This window comes from Helicoverpa armigera, chromosome 18 (assembly GCF_030705265.1).
Source record: "Helicoverpa armigera isolate CAAS_96S chromosome 18, ASM3070526v1, whole genome shotgun sequence".
Classification (NCBI taxonomy): Eukaryota; Metazoa; Arthropoda; class Insecta; order Lepidoptera; family Noctuidae; genus Helicoverpa; species Helicoverpa armigera.
The window spans coordinates 3,980,628-4,006,881 of record NC_087137.1 but is presented as its reverse complement, the minus strand read 5'-3'; the positions used below and the strand labels follow the sequence as shown (position 1 = coordinate 4,006,881).

Here is a 26,254-nt window from a genome sequence, read left to right as displayed (position 1 = left end):
ACTCGTACTAATATTTTAGTATTACTGTTGAATTGAATCTAAAGCGTACGAAAAAAAATTCGGTAAAATTCGGTTTACATCCCTGGCAGTTACTGACACGGTAGAAAGTTTGACGTATACACTTTGGCTGGTCGCGATCATAGATTGTCGATGGAATTGATTGTCGTCGGCCGTCGTCGTCGACGAGTTGAATGTCGACCGCGAGCCAACATATCGTCGTAGATCACAAACTTTAGATCTTACTAAAAAGAATACGGTATTAATTTTGCTAGTTATTCGTAAGTTCACGGGTTTTTATTAAATAATAATAAACCGGTGCCTATAGATTAAACATAAATAAAACTTAGTGAAGTATTTAGTGCTGAATTCACAATTTAGATCCGGAAACCTACTTACTGTGAAATTGTGCTTGGATTTTGTCTTTCCAATTTAATTATACTAAAAGCGACAAAGAGGCGCGGGTTCTAATAGTTTTAATTTAGGTCGTGTCAAAGTTTAATTCGTGTCTTAAGTGTGTGGATGGTTTTGCTTTGTTTGCTTCAAATTCGCGTGTGTTGCAGGTCGGGAAGATAACGTGACATTCGTGTGGCTGTGTTGTCATGAGGCAGTGAACTCGAGTGCGTGCGAACTTGATCAGTTAAAATGTTCAGGAGTAAAATACGGATACATACATGCCGGATAATATTGCTCACTTCACTAGTATGGCTGCTGGTAGATGTAGCGCTCCTCGCCATGTACTCCGACTGCTTCGGTGATGGTTGGGACTGCAGCAAAAAGGCGGGCAGTGACAATGTTATTCAGGTAAGAGTTTCGTGCTAATAGGTCAAGGTCGTTTAAAAGGTTCAAGTATTGTTGCAAGTGAATCTATCACCATTGATATACATTTCAAGGCATCTTGTTTGCTTATAATTTGTTTATTTAAAAAAAAACTGGATTTTCAATTGTTGACATGGTCACTTAGTAAGAATACATAAGTAAAGAAAGGGACACTGACCTTGCATGTTGGACAAACAAATCATAAAATGAAACTGACATCTATGAGTTAAAAACAACTGCCAAGGAATGATAGCAAATGCCTGGAATCTTTGAGGCAATTGAATTATGTTGCCCTTATTACTTTAAAACAATCCTAAAGATTAGCACTTAATGTCATCTTATAAAATCTTGTCTTCAAAGATCTTTTTTAATACAAAATATTTAAAAGGTGTTATAGTACCCACTTTATTTCTTTTTCTATTTTTACATCTCTCTGGGAACTGTTGGAGTAGAAAACTATTGTCTATTCCCAACAGGTAAAAGAAGAGTTCAGAGGCAAGAAGGCAGCTATAGCAGCAGCATTACAAGGAAACCAGATTGATGATGATGATACCAACTTGGAAATGAATGAAGTGGAACAGGACATAGGAGAAGATGGCATCATATTGTCTCCCTACCCAAGGTCTAGGCTAAAGAGGTGGGAAAAAGCACCATTTGTGAAACCAGCAGGAGAATTACCTGGAGAAATGGGTATGTATAATTCTTATATTATTGACTAGTATATTGTCTTATACTGTCTCTCTCCCTGTAGTTTTACCCCCAAACAAAACAAAATCGCAATATATGTCATTATGTGGATTGTGTGGCTTCCCAATAGTGAAAGAATTTTTCCAATTTGATTCAGTAGTTTCTGCACCTTTAGGGTGGAAACATATTATGCCTTCTCTTTATTATATCAGTATAGATAAGAACAGCGCATACCTTGTGAATATGCATAAACTAGCCTCAGGTGTGCAATAACTTTCTGAGAATTTATTATTTTTATATGAGATCTGTTTAACAAAATTTTCTGAACACATGCAGTAACATTGTTACTGATGACATGTTTATACTTTAAGACTGATGAATTGCTACAGTTATATTAAAAAATAAATATAATATATTCATAGTAGGTGGATTCAACATTCAACTGATTCAGTTTGCGCCAAATAACTTTGCAATTTTGATTTTTTTTTACTAATGCGAAGTCAATAGTAGCCAACTTCAGACAAGAACAGGTTTCCAGCAGTATCTGTCTGTACAAACAAATGTCCAAGGAGTCTAATTCCTTACTTCTGAATTGCAAAGAGTGAACTGATAACATAGATCATAACATTATTAATAACAGACTTTCTCTAATAGTAATATTTAATAATAACCTATTTGACAATAGCCAAATAAGAGTATTGAAATACAACTTTAAAAAGCTTTATGATAACAATGGAGACTGATTTTTATACAAACCACACTATAATTAAATATTATAATGCCCCCATCTGTACATAATAAAAGTTACTAAGGATGTCTTCCTTAGTAACTCTATTTGAAATTTCTACTTCATATTGTTTTGGTTTAGCTAAAGTGAAGATATGGAATCAATGCTATTGTTCACTTAGAGATGTTTGTTTACATTACAACATACATAATAAGGTATTTTCTGTTATACATACATTTCTAAAGGAGTGTGCTCCAGTACTTGTTACAAAACTTACATGCTAAAATGAATAAAGGCAGACTTCATTTAGTGCCAATAAAGATACCGGGTGTATTTTACTTTCAATTTGAGTCATACTTCTTAGTAATGTAATTTTCGTTGATACGCCATTTATATGCGTCTGTAACTTTCTATTCGCAGCGCAAAAGATATGTCTATAAGATAAGACCTGACCATATAAAAAGACTAAAAATAAATTCCTATTGTCTGTTTTTTTTTTCATGTTTCCGAAGCTCGTTCTTATGCAGAGCTTGTACTTGGCTTGTGTTCAATACTACGTATGACACGTAATATATTTATTCTGATAAATAAAAATACGACTGATGTTAAAGCTTCCAAGAGAACCTCCATACTTGATTCAGTTTAATGTGTTTCATCTGAAGAATAATACGTATTTTAATAACTTACATTAGAAGAATATTGGCGTATCTGAATGCGACAAGTTCGTAGCTATAGTTATAATTTAGATATAACGTGAGTTCTAGGAAAGTTTGTTTTTAGAAAAAAGAGAAAGTATATTATTGGTGCTAATTTATAGCAAACGGCGCGTCGCCTAAACAGAAAACTGAATGACATCATAATGTAGCTTCAAAATTCCACACAAAGTTTAAATATCAGAAGGCATTTAACAATTTCAGAAGATCTTTTGTAACTTGAAAGATTTTTTACGGATTTATTGTTCACATAGAATTAATATAATATAATAAAATAGTTATTGTGTTAAAGTCTTGTCATGAACTCAACTACAGCGAAGTTAAGCTAAGGTCTGAAAGATTGGTTATGATTATACAAAACTGAAAATTACATGTTTCTTTCAAAAGGCGGTAATTTAGAGTCGTTTTTTACTTTCTGGAAGTCTAACTCTGAATTTGTTTCAGGTAAGGCGGTAAATATTCCGATAGAACAAGAGAAGCTGATGATGGACAAATTTCAAGAGAACCAGTTCAATTTACTAGCCAGTGACATGATCTCCATCAACAGGTCTTTGACTGACGTCAGATTTGAAAAGTAAGTTCAACTGTTTTCTTGATCATCCTCATGATTTTAGCCTTAGGACTGCTGACCCGGTTAAGTGGGTTGAGGAGGCCAGATAAGCAGTCGCTGCTTGTAAAACTGGTACTCCTCTGCATGCGGTTAAACTGGAAGCCGACCCCAACATAGTTGGGAAAAGACTAGACAGATGAGATTACTACTTACAAAAAGCCAATTGATTTATGAAATGATTTCTTTGAACTAGTTATATTTTGACCTACTCTAATATGTGTGAAGTATGAGTACTTCCATGCTTTTACGAGTGTTCAATTAGTAATTGATAAGATTGACCATCTAATCTTTATTAATTGTAACGTTATCTTTGTTATTTCGAAATATTGACATCGCATAAGTGCTTATTGCTGTCGCAACAATTGTGTGTTGTATATATTCAACCAAATACTTTTATGCATTCATGGGAAATGCTCTATTCATAATAACCAGTAAGCCGCTAAGCGACTTAACTGGTAACTGAACTTAATTCTTAATTACCCTTGTCAGCAGACCTATGGCTAAAATCATGATGATTATATGTATTATAACAAACTTACGGAGAGGTAATGTCATAAAAAGAACCTAGGAACTGAAATTGTGAACCTCGCCGTAAGTTTTCTTCCCAAGGAGCAATTTATGGGCATTTATAGGAAGAGCCAAGCAGTAACGGAACATCAAACGCAATACTTGTGTGATTTTCACTTTATTGTTCTTTAGATCGTTTCACAAGTGTGGAATTCTTACTTCCTCTCTTCTAGCTTTTATTAATGACCGGCGCTACGGTCGACCTCACAAATTAACAACACTATTTTTATAGGCTTTCTGCGAAATGGCAAGTCACTATAACTTCTATAGTAAACTAACGTTGGTTGTACTTACATGTGAGATAGAAGTTCGCTTTTACTTATTAAAAAAAAACGATAATAGTGCGTGCGTTTGATGAAGCGACATTACATATGATAAACGCTTCAAGACACCAACATATTTCAAAGACTGGGGTAAGCGACAGTAGAAAACAAAAGAAAATTAATTAAATATAAATTAGCACTTTTATATTACATTATGAAGCAATTAATTAATATGCAAATGCATAAAATATTCTGAAAGTGTATAAACATTGGTAATTTCATATTACATACGATGTAGAAAGTGCGATAATATTTTGATACACATATTAGTCACAGCACGGTGGACTATTTCGCGATTTATTCAAGTGGCGTGTTATTTAATCTCGTTTTATGGCGGGTACACATTGCACCTTGTTGTAAACAGTACCAGCTTAAGTGCTAGGTTTTAACTTAAAAATAATCAATTACTTAACCCTAGCGCAAAGCTGGTATTTCATAAAACCACGTTGTACCTATAATATCGTGAATTGATGTTTTCCGATTTCTCATTCAATTTGCAAGCTACACGTGAAACGGTGCGTCACAAACAATTAAAACACATAAACTATTCATTATTATTCCTATTTGCTTTTTACTCATAATTGTAACATGACAGAAGAAGGCTTTATTATATTGTAAGTACTCCCGATAAGTTTTCCTACGTGTATAAACAAGAAAATGTCCATATAAAACTCCTATGCTATCTCTTCGTCAGCTTCATGTTAAAACAGAGTCAAATTGATGCTATCTCGAAATACGGCCCAGTCCATTCCCCGCCTCGTTTTCTTTCGGATCATCATCGATAAAATAATTTCTTGCAGACGACCTTTACTAGGATTAGGAATGCATAATTATGTAGAAATATTGACCAATAAACAATTGCAACACCTTAATTTTGATTTAAACGCATCAGACGAAGCGTCACCTTCGTCAACAGCTATTACTAATCAATGGAGTTTCCTAATGCGCCCGCATCGCCGACCTTGTAAAAGTGAGGGGTACACGCGATGTTTGAAGATGCTCGGCGCGAACACTACTCGTTGCGTACACGACACGGAACCCATGTTCGGTATTTTACCGCTACATTATACTAATATATTGAGACGCCAACCACATTTCATAGCTAAACGCCACGTCAGGATGTTTGCTCATGGATTTATCGCTCATTTACTACATAAAATGTGATTTGAAAAGTGTTCCCATTGTTGTTACACACAATAAACACGATGTTACATAACGGTATTGTATCTGCTAATAATTTCAAATGTCCCGTTTGGCAACGGTGACCATCTATAACTATGAATAGATGATTTGAATTATGATAATTTGCACACGTGTAGACCGGTCCAATTAGTGACAAAATAACGTTATGGCAAAGGTAAACAGGACTGAAACTATTTGCCTTGAGGATAAAGTATTTAGGAAACTTTTAATAGGTGTTTTCGCTATACCTATACAACATGTAACTTAATTAACGCACTTCCTGAAATTAGTTTGTTCAGAATCGTTTACTGAATCGATTTACATCATTTTTAATACAGGTAATTTTTTATCCCAAAAATAATTAAAACTACGGAAATTATTGTCATATTAACCCTGTACAGTCAAAACAAATTCAAATAGACCGTAACTCAAAGTAATAAGACTTCGTGTATTGTCGGCTTTTTCCGTAGTTTCGTTATGTTGTGTCGAGTCGAGTCGAACGGCGCGCGGCGCGATATTTGCGTGCGTAGTAGTATGACCAAAATGTTCTCCAAGGATTGGTATAACTAATTTAGTACTTAAATAACAATGCATATACATGTTAAATTAAAAATTCAGTGATTATGATTATAACATAATATTCTTATTGGGGTTTTGAGGGTGTGCGTTAATTACGTTACATGTTGTATATGTTACAGCCAAAGTGATTAAATATATATTATACATAATGAATGGCCATTGTATATAATACCCAAATTGACTAGACAGTGTGATAGATTAATCACTTTATCTGGATCTAATTCATAATAGCTGGTCAAAGTTAGCCAAAGTAATAAATATAGTATAATATATTTAGATTATATTATAGACTACTTACTAATTCTTAGAAACGGCTCAAGTTATTATCGACTCTTTTTATGATAAATCATCAAATGATTCCTCCTACTGTGGGAGAGCAGCGTGAGGGACTCAGAGAGCGTGAGCGTGAGCGTGCAGCGTGAGGTCAGACTGTTAGTGGCTTAAACCCACGCGTTGAACAACGCGCACCGCCGAGACGGTTCCGTGTCTCCCAGGAGACGGAAGGCCGATAAGGCACCCGAACTCATCGCACAGGCTCACGTCTACGGTGGCTGGGAGTCGTCTCTCGACCACACAGAAGGCGACGATGGCATCCCAGTACCTCTCGCCCCGGACCTTGACTTGAACCAGGGCCGGGTGCGAGAAGTCGCCGCTGCCGACTGCCTCGACGAGAACACGGCGGTGCCCTTCCCGGGCAGGGCACACTCCGGGCCGGTACAGTGGCCCGAGCCACACTTCAAAGAGGGGACTTTTCGCTACTATTATGGGGTGCACTGTGCTAACCTTTAACCTTTTTCGAATTATATTAAGGTCAGCTACCAGGCACTTTAGTTAGTTAACATGAAATAATAATCTTTACCTACTTGTTTTATTACATTATCTAAGTCTATGGAGATATTATATAAAATTGCTAGTTAATATGATTAATTCTGTGTCAATTATCACTTTATCCAAATTGAGTAGATATTATAAATAATAGCTAGATAATATGTATAATATGCGGACTTATTACTTTGGCTGTAACATATACATATACTCTCTGCAGTGGTCCTTAGTAAACTAGGAACATTCTCCGAGTATAAAATAGCCGTGAAGTTTTTACCGTCGCGGAACTACTAGAATGTTTTGTGACTTGACTTCAGTAGGTAGTAAGGTTTATGACCTATTGCGATTGCCTTGATACTGCTTGGGCGTTGTTAAACTTGCCAGTTTTAATTCTAAACGCTCGTTTAATGACATCGTTTTTATGACAACTGCAATTTTATTTGTACATCCTATTATTTCTATTTTGAGCTTGAACAAAATTTTTGTGGCAAAATTCGTCTTTCCCGTAAAAATGAGTAATTCTTTTGAGTCACGGGCGGGAATTAAATTATTTCTAAGATTTACAAGTATCTTTTGTTTTGGGTCACACACTACTTTGTTCTTCTTCATTTGATGAGCACGAGTGCTAGGCAGTTTCAACAACATTAAGTTACACTATCGAATTAGATTTAATCTGTAAGGATAGTTGTAAGAGAGGAAAAATAAATAAATAAAAAAAAACATTCGAATAGGTATGATTTTTGCAGTCGAACCAAATGCGATTCAGAAATAGTTTATTATGTATCAAGCATAGGAAGTTATTTTCGCGCCGTTTGACACACTAATATCACGTAATAGTTATATTGTCCGTTGCCACGATTAGGCACCCAGTCAGCAAGGTGGTAGAAGCGCTGATTATACAGGGGCAATTGACGTATTTTTCACATCATAATAGCTGAAAACACGTATAAATGAGAGTTAATAATAATGAACACAAAAGGCCGCAAAGTAAACACCTTCATACGGTTTAAAGACTCGTTACTGTTATTATGCCACTTGATTGCGGTACACCTGACATAACAAGCGATGTAAAACTTGACAATTATCTACTACTAGGTGTTTTTAGTAAACACCTAGACTAATTATGTTATTTTATATTGCGTGTCACAGCTCATAGCTGTCACAATTTGAAAGTGCTTTCAAGCATGCGTTTCATTACACACAGCGTTGTAGCCTAGTGGCGTAATAGTGTTGGTATAGGCGCTTCCGAACGTTGAGGTCAATAATCCACCGATGTGACTTGTTGACAAAAACTGTTTCTGTGAAACGGTCTCTTAGTAAAAAATGCTTCAGTTGCTCAGGTATAAATAGACTAACCAAAGTGTTTCATAAACTGTCTGCAAAGTATTGACCTTTCTATTCGTTTGCAATTCTCTGGGAAGAAGATTCACAAAAACTTCCATAGGAACTCCCATATGACCGCATTGGTACGCATGACCCAATTTTGTTTGTTGTCACCAGATGCAGAGACAAACCTTACCCACAATTACTGCCCACGACGAGTGTGGTGATAGTATTCCACAACGAAGCCTGGACGACGCTTATTCGTACTATATGGAGCACGATCAACCGGTCTCCGCGGCCCCTGCTCAAGGAGATTATCCTCGTCGATGACGCCAGCGAAAAGGGTAAGTTGGCAGTAAAAATGTATTTTAGTGACCGCAGTCTGGGATCTGTTTGATAATTATGTGCTTAAATAATGTTTTAATTATAGACAAATCTGCTAGATATTGCACCTTGAGTCTATGAAACTGGACCCTACTTTTGATCCACTCATGCTTGTTCCTAAAAGTACTAGAGAAATGAAGTCACTAGGCATATATAAGTCTAATAATACGTTATGAAAATAAAGGTATGATCATGATAAATCAGTTTCTCAGAAGATTTTTTTCGACCCATGATTACTTTCGTGAGTGACATCCACGACTCATCATGACCTTTTCGCTAATGACTTCGGCGTGTATCCGCCGAATAGCTTTCGATTAAAGGCTACGATTGAATCGGCAATGAGTTTGCTATCTACGGAGTTTATATAAGATGAGAATAAATGTTTTTTTTTGTCTTTGTATATTACAGTGACAATAATTTAAATAAACCTCAATTGCATTTTTTGGTGCCAAGAGCTATTTATCTTATCATACAACTTAATGTTCTTAATTATCTCTACATTCATATTTAAAATAATTAGATCAACAGATATGTTTTATAATCATATTTTATTTGCAAGTGATAAAAATGTCCTGCCCTGCCTGAACGAAATTGATTCCAAACTCGATAAACTCTATCTTATCAGAGACAAATTAAATTTCCTTTTACGACGCTGATCCTTAACAATGACGTGGTCTTGTACAGAACAAAAACTAGTTGAATGAGTAATACGTTTTTATAAAAATGTATTTATGTTGTAAGTACTCGTTCATTTCTAGCTGACTTGACCACGAACTGTAGTCTGTTCTCCATGCATATTATTGAATAAATATGTAGATTATAATCATGAATGAATAAACTTCGCGTTCTCCTTGAATGCCTTTAAGGCTGGAAACACACATATACGTCTTGATTAAACACGACTAAACTACTTTTTATCGACATTACAGTGGTGACATTTCCACACATTTGCACACTGGAGTTATTATTAATGCTCTAGCTTAGTCTTCCTGTACGACGTTTCAACCAGTCCGCATGCGCCCTAAATCTCCTTTTAGCTGGAGTTAGTTGCATTGCAAATGAGATCGCGAAAATATTTAGTTCTCGCCCTGCTCATAATATTAATGCCTTATGAATGTATTACGTAGTCTCTGTTTGATATTCATTACATTACTCAAAGATCAACGACTATATTCATTATAATGTCAGTTGTATAAGTTCTTTCAAAATAGCACTCGAGATGATCTATTATTAATTTTATAAACTGCCGCGGCTTACAATAACACAATTTTCTTTTTGCATAATTAAATTCTAATTAAATAAATTGTGAATGCTAGGAGGAAAATGATTTTCACGGTTAAACATTTACGTCACAATCATTCGTAAGGTTTGTGACCCTGCCTATGGCGGTTAGTCATCTTTCAATAAGTAAATAGTAGCTTAAAAAGGCGCATGTTTTAGTGAGAACTTTGCGTGTTTTTAGTGCAGTTCCCAGCTCAAATCAACTTAAAATTATTGTGGTGATCAATCTGATCAGACATATTTCTTACAGAATTTATAACGATTTTAGTGTGTGAACAGCATTATTATTATATGTATTTCAATTTATTTTTATATGTATGTATGAAGCAATAACATTGCACTATATTTTCGTAATTATTTTTTAATCTAGCTCGTGGTGCCACTCTAATGAGATTGTACATACATGCTTAATTCTTCAGACATACATATTTATACACTGGCGCCTCTCGTCTCGGCGTATGTCACGTACGAGCAAAAAAGTGTACTTAACCCAGTCTTGCGTTGACTAGCCTGCTCCTAAGTAGGGGTGGGTAGATCTTGGTTTAATCTTGAGAAGGATATTTTTATAATGCTACGTAATTTTTAGCTGCGTGTAGGGATGTATGCCTTGCTTACTAATGAATTAGTTGAGCTAAAATAGGACCCGTACCATACACCTTGTGGTTGAGAAACTATTTTAGATTGAATATGGTATCATCAGATTTGGAATTAAATTGTTGACATCACTTTGCAAAAATTGATCGACTTCTGTTCCATAAACAGAATGTGGACCTGCCTACGCCGATTATTTATTTATGAAATACAATTTTGGGATTTTCGCGCCTAGGCTAAAGTTAAATACATATTTTGTCATATTATATAGAATGATAAATATAATGCATGGTAAGTAATGGAGATAAGTTGACTCAAAGATATCCAGGGCAGTTCCCTTGAGTACCCAAGAAGTACTCAAGTATATTACACGTGTAGACGTGTTTAATCTACCCCTTTCACTTGACATTATCATGTCTATTTTTACCGTTACATATTAGATACCTATGGGTATTTCGTTGGGTTATGCTAAATTTGGAGTAGATATAAAAGGACTACACTGACCACAAGAAGGCTGTTTACCTCCAACCAGGCCTAAATGTCAATATCCTAATGCCAACCGATATCAGACATTACCTATGTACTTACGACTTGAATCTATCGTCTGTTCATGTTGCTGTACACAAATTGCATTGGCATTGAAGTTAGCCTTATCAGCCGTTACACTAAAATCACCCTTATCCTAATTACTTATGGTCTTTTTTCCCTTACCAGAGCACCTCGGCAAGAAGCTAGAAGACTACATAAAGACGCTCCCGGTGCCGACGCATTTGTTCCGCACGGAGAACAGGTCTGGTCTCATCCGCGCGCGTCTTCTCGGCGCTAAGCACGTGAAGGGTGACGTCATCACGTTCCTCGATGCGCATTGCGAATGTACAGGTAATGATGCTTTTTTAACTTTAAAATTATTATTGCAAACACGCAGTAAATGCTTCAAGGGCTGTCTGTTTTTCCTTGTTTAAATCCTCCGCCACTGTTTACGACGCAATTTGGTAGTATTGGTATATAATTTCTGAGAACTTTAAAAAATGGTCACGATCAAATAAATCCATTAATAAAGTTTTCTAGACAAATATCCTTATCTACGGTCTGTACAAACTGCATTGGCAATATTGAATTGCACAATAACTTTATAGCGGCTAGAATGTATTGCTCAGGTCATTCTAGTTTGTTTCCTACGTAAACAGGTTAGGTTTCAAGTGCATATTAAGTCACCGGTTAGCCTCTACTTACTCCTACGTGTTTCCGAAATGATCAGCTGATCAATTGTCCTTTTGGTCTTTAAATCCGGATTTGTAATGATGTATTTTCAAATTACATTTAATTCCCATTTATTGCGCTGACAGATTTTGTGGTCACTTAATTGTTAGGCACCAGTATCTTTTTGCATTATTTTTTCATTGGAAGTCGAAGTGTTAAAATACCAATAAACTAATCGCGGTTCATGTCTACAGCTACAATACAACAATTACTCCTATGCATTGTTCGATACTAACAAGATACAATATTCATTCAAAATTCATGCAAGCGTGACGCACCTCCGTTATTGGTATCCCATATTTTTATCCGAGCGATTAGTTTCATATAGACGTTTGGGCCTTGATATTAAGATTTATGTAGGCAGAAATATGTTTTGTTGAAGTTTACGACTTTTTAAGTATCAGCTGCGAATAGGTGCTTCAGAATTTTACATGGAATGAGTGGTCTTATGATCTGATCATTATCATTTCTGGCTATAATAGGATTGGCATTGCGATTTTCTCAAACTCCGATTTTCTTTGGAGCTCAACTTGTGGGAAAAAGAACTAGAAGCCATGTCCTTTGTTTTGTTAATGCAAATAAATGGTCAATCAATTTATTTTTTGAGAAATATATGCGGGCTTACCTATATATAGTATGGTATGGTATTAGTTAATTATTTAATAGGCATGTCCACATCACACAATAGTGACAGAAATAGTAAACTTAGCCTTAAACAATAGCGCATAGACAATAGATCTTCCAACTAACGCCTGTTTACATTCGTAGAGGGATGGCTGGAGCCGTTGCTGGCGCGGATCGTTGAAGACCGGACGACTGTGGTCTGCCCCATCATAGACGTCATTTCCGACACCACCTTCGAGTACATACAGGCATCGGATATGACGTGGGGTGGCTTCAATTGGAAGCTCAACTTTAGGTGGTAAGTATCTTTTCAATTATTTTGATAATAAGCAATGGCGGCTCCTATGGTAAGTGATCCAATTTCTTGCAAAATACAAAATGCAGGGATAAAACATAATTTTTATAGTGTCGAGATTGTTTTACAAATATCGAATACTATGAAATGAGCTGGTAGGTATTAATGTAACCCAAGTCAAGCAACTAAAGCCGTAAAATTTTGTGTTTCTACCTCAATTACACTGGAAAATAAGAATTGGAAAACATTTCTGAATAAAACGTACTTAAGGATTAATATACATATGTAATCTCGTAAGCATAACACAAATCCGTGCTTCACATAGCAAACACGCTGTATATTTCACGGCGGCAGTAACAAATGTTTCGGTAGCATGAAACTAAATCGCCTGTTTAATGTTAGCTAATTGTAAGTTTGGCACGTGCACAACCGTACACGGCCGTAATGTTGCCATTACAGATTATTGTGATTACATAACAGCAGCGTCCTATTGTTTTACGATACTGAATGTCGAGCTAAAACATCCTCATTACAATGCTCATTGATAAATCTTGTAAGATGGAGGACAGGTCTGCCAGTCAATTAACTTGTTATTTGATTGAGAAATGTTTCATTAACGATTCGCTGTTAATTAATGTGCTGGTTTTGCTCTTATATAAATTAATGCCTGGTTTTTAACCGACTTCCCAAAAAGGAGGAGGTTTTTTATCAGCACACATTATGATTGATTGGATGTAATTGTTTGATTCAAAGTGTGTTTTATTTTGTAAAGAACTCTGATAACGCACCTCGCAACATTGATAAAAAATAATTTCAAGCAAATTGCTTGTAGTTATGACCTAAACGAATCGTTTAATTAGGAACTTATACGCTATCGTCACAGAGCGGAAAATTTACATGGTGGTAAAATAAAATTTACTGAATTTTCCAATTTCAATTACGAATACCTATTGAAAATACATATAAAGTTTGTGTAGAAAAATATATTTATTTATAGTAAAACATTCCTGGAAACATAATTACTACGTTCGTAATGAGTAAATGGAAATCCCACCCAAAACAAAAATGTGAAAGACTGCCAAGTTCGATAATATGGGAATGCTTCGCCTATAAAAGAAGTGAGATCTGAATAAGTACCAAGTTCCATACACATACCTCAGTTAAAAATAGTTACTTTTTAATGATGTCACTTGGCAAGTTTTCAGATTTTTACTTTACTTTGACTAAATACAATACAATGAATCAAGTATTTAATTTTCTATTAAAACTTGCCAAGTAACATCATTAAAAAGTAACGATTTTTAACTGAGGTATGTGTATGGAACTTGGTACTTATTCAGATCTCACTTCTTTTATAGGCGAAGCATTCCCATATTATCGAACTTGGCAGTCTTTCACATTTTTGTTTTGGGTGGGATTTCATTTATTTTTGTAAGGTTGTTTATTTTATTTTTTTCTTATGATGAAGTTTGTTAAAGAAATGTCTCATTTATACTATCTTTCAGATTTTTTTATATGCACTATGTTTCTTACAAAGAAATGAACTAGATTAACTAAATGGACTAGATTTACCAACTGACTGACATGACATGTTATCATATATTATGTTCGCGTGGATCAAAGTTACACATTTGTTATTTTCGAAAGTGATTCACACTTGGCCGTTTTCAGATTTTTACTTTACTTTGACTAAATACAATCCTTTGTAACGAATTTCAGATCGGTACGACCATTCGAAGATATATTATATAAATATAGATAAATTTAGTTCGTTTTAGTTCCTTAGAGGTATACATTTACACCGGGTATAAAACACCTTCATTATTTTGAAACCGACTCACACTTGGCCATTTTCAGATTTTTCCCTTTACCTTGACATAAAGACCTACCTCCATGCCAAATTTCAAGTCAATACGACCATTGGAAGTGGTCTAGGTTTTTGATGAGTGAGTCAGTCAGTCAGTCAGTCAGTGAGTGTATAGTAAAAATAGCGATTTTCTGACGGCAATATCTCAAGACCTACAATAGGTATATTAATGAAATTTTGTATTTTAGATAAGTGAGGGGGTCTCAACAGATACTAGAAATTTGGTATGCGTAAATAAAATAGATTTTGAGTTACAGGGGGGTCGAATTTGGCCCGAAATGGTTTGTGTAATATAACCCACGGCCGGTGTGTCGCTTTTTTGCTCGAACTTGGCGGACACACTGCCGTGTGTCTAGATAGATGAATGGGATTTTCTTGGCTTCAAAGAATTACTTGGAGCATCTTTAGACTAAATTCTTGGTACTGGGTAACATCAATACTAAAGGAATGGTAACATCAATTAATGAAATAATAATGATTCACTGGTAAATGTTCAAATTGTGTAACAAAGTCTACGGTCCCATTTCCATATTAAATGATTAATTTAAATATAGATTAACATTTACACAAGAAATCTTTTAAATAACATGTTGATTAGATAGTCATCTTTTACATTATTAATTTTATTGGTTTTTCTCACCGATAAAAATTATCAAACCTTAATGATTTCTTGGTAATCGATTATGTATTGTGTTAGGTATCGAGTTCCGGAGCGCGAGATGGCTCGTCGCGGTGGAGATCGCACGGCCCCTCTCCGCACTCCCACAATGGCGGGTGGTCTGTTCGCTATCGACAAGGAGTACTTCTACCAGATCGGCTCCTACGACCAAGGCATGGACATCTGGGGTGGCGAGAATCTCGAAATGAGCTTCAGGGTAAAACCTCTATACACTAATACGACAATCGATATCTCATCGTAGATTTTACTAGATGTTTAGATAGTTGCTCGCGCATCAGCTTTTTCTAGCAAATTAGTGTTCTTGGTTTAGAAAGAGCCTTCTTATAAATATCGAAATTGCATACCCTGGTGATTCACACTAAAGGTACGATGTCGTGGTAAGTCTTAAGTAGACATTTCTAAATCCAATAATTAAAATAGGGAAAAGTCAAAAAGCGGGTGATTACTTTTCCACCATAATGCCGGCCATACACGCTACTATAAATCAGGTCGAAAGTTGCTCAACCACAAACTTCTCCAAGAGCCTACCTTTATCGTGTCAGCATTAAATTAAAGTGAGGGTTCCATATGATCGTTGTATAAACTCGCATGTGGGGTGAAGGTATGGCAGTGCGGCGGGCGGCTGGAGATCGTGCCGTGTTCGCACGTCGGTCACGTGTTCCGCGACAAGTCACCATATTCCTTCCCCGGCGGCGTTCAGAACGTCGTGCTACACAACGCGGCACGCGTCGCCGAAGTCTGGATGGACGAATGGGGAGAATTCTATTACGCCATGAACCCAGGTTCGACTCAGAACTCTGTGCCCAAACTGCTAACATTTTGCTATTCGATTTTGAGCTTTATTGCAACGTCATACGGTGATAAACAGCTCGAGAGTAATGTAGGAAGTAGCGTTACTGTAGTGCTTTGAGAGTAAGACCACTTGAACATGTCTAATTGTGGTACATTATTTCGTTGGGAATATAATTAGAATAAGTCGCTGCAGTAATATTGTAGGCTAAGAGTAAATGTAGCTTTCTCGTTGGGTTTCTAATTACAACTCTGGATATTTTACAAACAAACGCGTTTGATGATGTCATTCCCGTTTGCGAAAGGGAATGAAATAGCAAAATGATAGAAGTGAAGGTACAACATACAAAAGTTTTGTTGTGGCTTGGGATAAAACACTAACAACGTAAAGTTTGAGTACATTACATCATTAACATTTGAATAATCCAGTAAAGCTTAACATTAACCCCATTGCGGCTGCATTCATAAGTCTGGGCATGTCGTTTTATTTTCATTCATTTTTGCTTCATCGCTTTTTTATAATCTATGTGTTTTCCCGCTCTTTGTTATCTGTGACTATGTTTTTTTTTAATTCTTTACAGTGCTTCAGGATTAAATTTAAAAACAGTAAATCATAAACAATCTAAACTAATTTGGATTGATTATATGAATTTAATCCTGTAACACAACCTTTTTGATTTCGTTCGCTGTTTACCTACTATATTTCTTTTGATGTTTTACATTATTTTCTGCTTCTTCTTGATGCAGAAGCAATGAGTTATGATCAGTAATATTTGGACGTAGTTATGCAGAAACGTTCCAACCCACAAGTCACCCGAAATCGAGTTATTGTGATTGAACAGCCTAAAATTTAGCATATGGTTATCTAAACTCAATATAATTCAACAATAAAACCTCTAGTACCTTTACTAGTTAGAATAAAAAAGAATACAACTGAAACGCGTAAATGCTTATATCTCAAATTCAAGTTTAATTTGAGATATAAGCATTTACGCGTACAGTGGGTTGGAACGTTTCTGCATAACTACGTCCATTTGTCTACAAACAATACTAGATTTAACCACAGCAATCCTTTTTAGACGGACTTGTGGTAAATGATACTAAAAAATATTTAATTCAATAAATATGCATACAATATAGAGGACAAATTAGTTGGTAATTTTTTTTTATTAAAATAAACGTTAAATAAAACCTTTGCAAAGAATATACTGAAACGAGCTGAACAAATAAAATACTTGCACAACATATTGAATGAAGATATCATAAGTTTATAAAACATAATTCAATGACATTTATTGTATTCACCTACTCTATACCTTATATTGAAATGTAATTAAAAATTTTAAATCTGATCTGATAGAATGCTTCATTATGTCACCCGTCGTGTATATCGGTTCTATCAAAATTGATCAAAATGAAGTTAATTTCTGGTTTTTTGATCTCAAATCTCTCGATAATTAGCTACTAATTACTGTATCATTTGCCGCAACTCGTCTATCATGGCTTAATAGAATTATGTGTAATTGCGATAATAGCCATTGAAATTCAATATTATATTGATAATAATTGCAGAGGAAAATATAGACTAACATTGTCGGTTCCTGTTGTGTTTTATAATCTCTGTGTGTTTGTTTTTCCGTATTGAATAATATTTTATTAATCCCAGATTGTTGTTAAAATTCCAGAGATGGGTATGTACAACTGTTATAGAGTCGAGACTTGTCTGAAATGGGATAGTTAGTCATGCAGTCCTTAATGTTCCTATTAGATTAGTCGCAGGTCGGCCATTTGACCTGGCCCGATTGCTGCAAATACTATACTGTGCTTATACTCCTGTTTAAACGGTATTGTTATTAGACGACAATTATTGTCTCAATTGTTATTGAACTGAAATATCAAACATTAACGTCAGTGTAACTCAAAACAACCGCGGGCTATCAATCTTGATCCCTTTTTGGTAACTTTAGCAACGACTCGGGGAGTGATTTTGGGCTTTTATGTATTTTAATACAGTATTTGTTTTTCTAAATTTTGTGCTAACATTAAGGAACATTCAATTCATCTCATTACAATAACATGGTTATCAAAAGCGCGGCCATTAGCAATAATTTGACTGTTCCACGTTATTATTAATTTATGGTTAGCTCTTACATGGAAAAGTATAGAATTTACGTTTTAAAAAAAGACATTCCTTGTTATGCCTACAAATTACTTATGGAAAAAGCAATTTTAATTACTGCTAATGGTTGTAACAAGATTACACACTCGTAAAGTCTGATTTGTGGACGTAAAAATAAAAGTTGTATCTTATTCAGGTCCAGACTAAAGTTTTTGGCAATAATACGAGTGTGTAATGTTTAAAAAAAACAGTCACGTAACCAGGAGGAATAATTTTAGCCATATGACTTAATTAATACTATCACGTGTAGAAATTGGTTAACCTTTCATTGGTAATTTGTGATACCGAAAATTTAACAAATTGTTGAATAGAGTTGTTCTTACGCACAATGCTAGTATCGACGACGGACTTGGACGAAAATTTTATTACGTAATGTCCTGTAAATCATTATCAATTAATATCGGGAAATGCTAACAAGTTAATTAATGATAAATTATATAAATATGTCAATTTAAATATTGATTATGATTCTTGAAGATTGATTCAGTATTCTATTCACTATCACCGAATATCGCGTTCTACAAGGTATCCCTATATGTATGCATCGAATGCTTCGACCACGTTACAAAATTGTTGACGTATTCTAAAATGGGCCTATAACTTTTGACCCACATACTGAAGTCAAAAGGTTAGTTAATGATCCTGTTCCATTTGATACATACTTCTATCTCTACTCTATCGTCCAAGTAAAGTCGCAATATAAACGTGCGAATTCAAAGAGCAATACTCTGTTGGCTACGTTACCTTTCTGAAGTAAAAAAGTTGGTTAAGGACCCTGTTTCATTTGATTCATACTTGAAGGGACCATCTATCGTCGCAAGTAAAGTCGCAATACACACCGCGATGCATCCATTTGGTTCATACTTCAAGGGACCGATATAAGAGGGTCCAAGTAAAGTCGCTTACCTAAAGAGCAATACTCTCGTGGCTACATATCCTCCTGGTGACGTGTGGGGTGGCTAACGCGGTGGTGGGGCGCCAGGTGTGGATGTGCGGCGGGCGGCTGGAGATCGCGCCGTGCTCGCACGTGGGCCACGTGTTCCGCAAGACGACGCCCTACTCGTTCCCGGGCGGCACGGGCCGCGTCGTCAACCATAACAACGCGCGCCTCGCCGAGGTCTGGCTCGACGATTGGAAGCATTTCTACTACAATATTAACCCGGGTACTGCAATACGCCTGTTCTCCATTTAGTCAGACATTTTCTTGTTAATATACAGCTCCTTGGTCTTTTCTTTGCTTATTCTTTTATAATTTTGCAAGGTTTTGTCCGAGCCTCATAATTGTCTTAACAATTCTTGATAGTAAATCGTTTGTATAAAATGCATTAGTTACATCCAATATCAAAGTCAGTATAAAGTCATAAAGCTACAGTACACTTACTTTATTTCTGTTTGGCTGACTTAATTCAGAACAGGTGGGCTAAGCGATAAGCGTATGTTTCAATAGCCATCATAAATGTATCGATAACAGTAAGAACAAAGAAGTCGAGGGAAACATATTTTTTACTTTTTTTGTGTCAATGATTTCTACATGTTGCGTGTCCGTCCGTATTTAGTGCAGTTCATTGGTGTATAGGGTTGCAAATAAGGATTATATACTTTGATTAATATAATAATATTTGTATGAAATTCTGAGACTATAATTTGTTGTTAAAAACATTGACCTATACGCCTATGATCTATAGTAATGTTTACTCATTTCTCGTAGTAAAATCTACGAGACGTAAGTAAGCATTACGCCAGCATGTATTTAACAAGATTAACCAGTCATTAACATTCTGATCGCATCGGCTCTCATTTGTACGTCATTGTTATTGGGAAATTAATCATGCTTCCAACTAACAGTAGTATTGCCATGTAAAATAAATTAATTTTTGATAACGTAATTATTCTTTGACGTAGTAAGAGTTAATAGTACATGTTCGGAGCTGCCGTAATGTGCAGATACTACCTCTAATTGGTTTGAATGTTTTTTTCAAGCAACAAAGATAAGTAACGATTCTGAATCTGAAAAACGTATAGAGCACTATAGTCCCACAAGTGAAATAACAAAAAGTATGAAAATAAATGAGACCCATTCATTAAAAGAAAACGAAGTTACTCTTGAAATAACTCCAACGTACCCAACTTTTGAAAGTACGTTTGAATGTAGAATAGTGGGTTTAGCACGAACGTAGTGATGTACCTAACCCGTCAATAAAATCGGTTTTTGAACCGTAAATTAATATATTTTCAAGAGTAATACGTGCTAAGCCCATAGTGTAGCTACATGAAGGCATATGAAATCATATTATAATGTTTTGTATGGTGAGCAGGAGCGCTGAACGTGCCGGTGGGAGACGTGAGCGAGCGCCGGGCGCTGCGCGAGCGACTCAAGTGCAAGAGCTTCCGGTGGTACCTCGAGAACATCTACCCGGAGAGCCAGATGCCGCTAGATTATTACTATCTTGGAGAGGTGAGTCAACATACTCATTATTATCTACACTGTTACCTATAAAGAGGCTTCCCTCTGTGACATATTTGTATATAGGTTTCCCATGCTATGTTAAAAGTATTTTATATTCATTTTTACCTAATATAAAACTGCTTTTTGCTTGTAACTACATATCTAATTTTAAGATTTAGCGTCACAGGTAAGTTCAAGTTGTTTAGCGTAAAAACCCCACAGTTGAATCAACAGTTTGTCGAAGGCTGAAGAACCTTATAGCTTGAATTCCACGACTGCGTAATCTTATAATTACATTGATAAATTTTATTGTTTAATTAAACACATTAACGTATTACGTATTTCGAAATATCTGTAGGTATTATGTAGTTTATTTCCGTTCGTTTGCTCAAGTGTAAAGTGCGTTTGTTTGACGACAAATATTAACTGTTACAGATTCGAAATAGTGAGACTTCCAACTGTTTGGACACGCTCGGCGGCAAGGCGGGACAACCGCTCGGCATGGGATACTGCCACGGAATGGGCGGGAACCAGGTAAATACACCAAAGACAACAATAATTTCTAATAAAAATATATTTATATTATTGTTTAAATATATAATGACTTTGCCTCTCGTTACAATGACCAGTACAGAAAATCAAAGAAGGCTAAGAAACGAAAGTATCGAGAAATAGCGCTCACACAAGTATGTACCTATGTGCTTGTCCGGTGTTCTCAGTCACTGACATCGACGCTGCACGGGTTGTATCGTCCAACACCATCATAATAGTACCTACATGAATGTACTACATGCCATGCTAGACTGCCGTTGGAATTGTACATAAATAATAAAAAAAATTGTTTGTACATTATGAATTTTATGGGAGGTTATTTCATTTACTAACTGCACGACAATCCATTGATGATGAACTTGTATTGTGTCGGATATGGCAAACTAAGATGAATGCTTACATTCATACTTACAATTGTTTTACAGAAAATTTTCATTGAACAATGTAGTCATAATTTTCACCAGAACCCACACGGTTATTGATCTTATCTAAAGAATTCATTCAGGCTATTCATCAGTTCTACGTCAAACTCAGAAGTTACGTACGTTATGCTTTGTAAGTCACATGTTTATATGATGACAAATTATATCCACACATTTGCTAGTACGTACAATATATTATAAAACGATATTGTAGTTAGCTGAACAAATATTTACATGGTCGATGAAACATGGCCTATGTTTCAGTTATGTGAATATTATGGTGTGTTGTACCATTAACAATAACTGTTGGAACTCACCCACAGTGTATTCAGGAAAATATCTAATACAAATTTTGGACCCTACGAACACAGATGGCATGTTGACTATTAAAATTAAATGTTAACTATAAGTTCCATGTGAGATTGCCGTTGAAGCACGAAATAAGGTCATTGAAAAAAAATCGACGAGATATTACTCTTTTGCTATAAGCTATTCCAGTAATTTGGGATTTTTAACAGCCTCCGAAAAAAACACATTTAATCAATTACTCCAACTTCATACAAATGTTGGCTCTATGTAAGCAAACGTTTGCCCATATCCGACTCAATCTACCCCATACCAACCTGAAGCACGCTACTAAATAATAATTATTTGATTTGATACATAATAAATATTATTTTTACATGTAATTTCGTGCCATGCGTTAGCCTTTTCGGATGCACTCGAACCCTATACTTTGCTTGTAATACACATGTCATATCATAAAACTAGCTAGCCTGTATATTTTAAACGACAAGCTGAAGAAAATATTGGGCGTATAAGAATATAAGTTGGTTTAAACAATACATAAGAAGTTTACTTGTGAATTCCCAGAGTAATTCAATAAATAAAGTCCAAAAATACAATGTTTGACTGGACAACCGACTTCCCAAAAAAGGAGGAAGTTCTCAATTCAGATGTTAGTTTTTTCTGTCTGTCAAAACATAAAGTTCCCATTTTGCACAGCTGGTAGGTTGGTACCCAGTCGTCATGGCTATTGACAGATACATGCTTCTTAGACACAGATTAGAGGCTTTACAATGCCATGTTATATGGCTAGAAGTGACGTTCATGCATAGATTTGGTCCTATGCTTTGTTTAATGTGCAGTTTACATTAAAATTTTCTTTTATATTAATGTTATTTTGTGTAATATCCAGGTATTTGCGTATACGAAACGTAAGCAGATAATGTCTGACGACAACTGTCTAGACGCGGCGAACCCGCGCGGGCCTATCAAGCTTATTCGCTGTCACGGCATGCGGGGCAACCAGGAGTGGACTTATGACGCTAAGGTAATATTCCTTTATCTTTGGTAAATATAACATTTACGTCATTTACCAATATCTTTTTTATTGATTTTGAACAGTGAAAATCTGTTGTGAATGGAAATCAATCATACAATAACTCACTTTCTTCACCCCAAGAAGGATCTGCTTTGTACCCGTTCCCAAGCTCTGTTTAAAAGTATCCTATGTATTGTGAAGTTCCATTTAGGTACTTAGTGTTTGCCGTGGTGGGCAGTCAGTAAGGGTCTGAGATTTCCTCACGCTGCACGCACAGCGGGGTCACTTGATGGTGATAGGAAAGCCCTTATTAATTAGAAGCCAATATTCTAAATTTTTTCAATTTCAAGATTTCTCAATATTTTCAATTCTCAATTTTCACAATCAAAAAACCACAAAGATTCTAAATTTTGTTTTGCTTATTTTCCAGACGCGAACAATAAAGCACACGAACACAGGCATGTGCCTGGACAAGCCGGAGGCGGGCGACGTGTGGAAGCCAGTGCTACGGCCCTGCAGTCGCTCGCGCGGGCAGCAGTGGCTCATGCAGGTCGACTTCAAGTGGCAGGCAAGGCGGGCGGCAAGGGACCTGCCCAGCTAGTGTCCGCACCATGCAGGTAGGAACCCGGGACCGAGTGCTCAGCAGCCGCGTTTGCGACAGATAGACCAACGAGGCTCTTAAAATACAACGGCAGCGACGAAAATATATCGTTAAAATTATTCGAATGTCCCTCCGTTTCAATAGTGCTGCCGGAGGGATACTGCTATGTAGTAGAGATACTAGGGAAGAAATATTTCAAGTATCCTGATACCCTCGAAGGAGGAAAAATTTTTAAAGATTCCTTTGGTTTGATCTTGCTACATCTCTGTTTTGTTTCAAACAGCATCGACTCCAGTTTAAAAATGCTATTTGTTTGTTTCAGGAATGACAACGATTGACCATACCAGTCTTCCCCTCTCGTTAGATATCAGATTTTATTCCTTATTCCTATATCTGAAATTGAATATCTATTAGAATTAACGTACCCACAGTGGTCCTGAGAACTGTTGACAATACACGATGATCGCTGTTATATGTTGTATTCCCTGTAAACGTTGCTCAATTTAGTATTGCGTCGGATGTGTTAGAGTGTGCTTTATTTGAAATTGTTTCTTGTTTGAATAGGCGTATGTAATTGCGAGATATTTATTAAAAATATATTATATAGTTATGAATCACTATATTTTGTTGCTTGTCGAAAGCTAGAGTATTCTATAGTGATGCGTTGTATCGCCTTATCGCGACTGGTGGTCGAGGCCACGAACGAGCCATTAGTAAACTTTGCTTATTTAAATTTAACTAAAATTACTGTTAAATAATGCGAACGCGCAGTAACTCTGGTGTCCGCAGAATACTCCATTCCATGACCAGTTAATTCTAGGTAATTTTATTCGAGTAGTTAATGTTTGTCTCTATGTATACAATTTGCTCTTGATCGTTGAACATTTTATTATAATTTTTCAAGTGTTTCCAGATTCATTCTGTCACTTCTCAAGTCTGATAGCATTTACAATTGTTCTAACATATACTCTATTTTCTAAATGTGTACATTAACTTCTAATAAGTACATTTCCTATAACAATTAGATCACAACACGTTACTGTCTCGTTGTCTTCTAGTATTCGTTTAGAATGTTTTATGCTCGCGGTGCTATTGTACGCCACTACGATAGGTTACCTTCGCTTGTCGTCATGTATCGGTTAGTAAAGCTAGAGGCACTCCCGTGTCACCCCATCAAGGTACTTCCTTCCAGTTGCAACCAATCTTCCGATATATTAAGTTTTAAATAGTTTCTTTTAACATAGTATCTATGTGTAACAAACTGTTAGGTTCACTGCGGCCATTGACTGCTGAGATTTCCATACATTAATGTCCATTAGATTGAGTCGACGTGTGTTGTGTTTCGAGAGTTATCAGATTGTTGCGAGCACCGCACACTGTTGTGTTATGCATACTATTTCAAGTGTGAGATTATTATATGTGTAGCTAAGGGAACTGTTTCACTCGCTACTTGTTACATCTACAAATTCATCCATTTTATAACATTGTAGGTGCAACAAGAGCTCTATATTTTTAAAAGCGACTGTTGCCTTAATTATTTTTATGATGTTTCAAATCATGGCGTTATTGATAGAAGATAATAAAGTAATGATAATATTTTAGTGTATGTATGTCATATTATAAAGGCTTGACGGAATTGCCTTTATTATGATTTTCTCATATTAGTATTTTACGTTATAGCTTAGTGGATGTTTTAGCAGATTTCATTCCCGTATTGTTTATGATTATATAGTTTATTGTAATATATCTGGCCCTAACAACGAAAAATATTAATTAGGCGACAATATTTATATTCATTTAGTCATAAATAAGTGACATAATTTATTTCGGTTTGTAAAATTTGAATGATTAGAACACAAAGGGCCGAGACTATTCCTCTCGACGCCGAATTATTTATGTACATGAATTTGGATGTATTTAAATTGGTTAGTGAATTGAGTTATATCGCTTTGTACTACTTATTTATTTCATTAATTAATAAACGTAAGATCATATCACTATGTAAAATAAAATAAATGTAAATTTATGATAGTAGTAGAAAATTTGCAAGTTTATTTATTTACCTAAATTGTATACAGTACATCACAGTCTATAGTTGTATAAATATACAGTAAAATTAAACGATAAATATAGATTTTCGAGGATTTCTGTTTCACCCGACACTGTTTTGTATATTGTTTAACGTTTTAACTTGAGGGTCACGCCGGGTCAGGCGCCGCAGAGTCATGCCCACGATATTGTAATTATATTTGTACATAAGTTGTTACGTCAAGATTCGTCCTTATAATACACCACAATGACGATGTGTTCATCGCGCAAGCATTTATTTGTCTAAGGTTTGAATCTCAAGATATTGATGGATTAATAACCATAAGTGCCAAATTAATCATCAATGACTGTGTTTTAACATACATTCACCATTCCAATAAACAAAACAAATCTATATTGTGACTATGACAATTGAAATAAATTATTTGGACTGAACTTTTTGCTATATTTTATTTAGTCCTTCAAGCTCCGTCGCTCAGGATTCGATTATTGTAACTCTCTGTAGCGCTTTCACACCAACGCAACCGATTTCAATGGAAGGAGATTGGACAAGAACTTG

The 26,254-nt window shown here is 35.7% G+C and overlaps 1 protein-coding gene across 5 annotated transcripts; it reads left to right on the top strand.

Annotated features, from left to right (window-relative positions):
• The first annotated feature begins 99 nt into the window (after positions 1 to 99).
• Positions 100 to 26,130, top strand: LOC110382236 (polypeptide N-acetylgalactosaminyltransferase 5). 5 transcript variants are annotated; one of them, XM_049849754.2, is made up of 15 exons: positions 100 to 256; positions 561 to 801; positions 1,293 to 1,506; positions 3,388 to 3,517; positions 8,530 to 8,696; positions 11,323 to 11,487; positions 12,637 to 12,790; positions 15,352 to 15,529; positions 19,284 to 19,464; positions 20,617 to 20,756; positions 21,183 to 21,281; positions 21,377 to 21,433; positions 22,920 to 23,054; positions 23,476 to 23,662; positions 23,969 to 26,130. In XM_049849754.2, exons 2-14 carry the CDS (start codon positions 643 to 645, stop codon positions 23,644 to 23,646), a joined length of 1,950 nt encoding a protein of 649 aa, XP_049705711.2. In that variant the 5' UTR covers positions 100 to 256; positions 561 to 642; the 3' UTR covers positions 23,647 to 23,662; positions 23,969 to 26,130. The 5 variants fall into 5 exon arrangements, with proteins under 5 accessions (XP_049705711.2, XP_021198434.3, XP_021198438.3 ...); XM_021342759.3 differs by lacking the exon at positions 19,284 to 19,464 and adding an exon at positions 15,935 to 16,115; XM_021342761.3 differs by lacking the exon at positions 19,284 to 19,464 and adding an exon at positions 15,935 to 16,115 and having other exon boundaries at positions 122 to 278.
• The last annotated feature ends 124 nt before the right edge of the window (positions 26,131 to 26,254 follow it).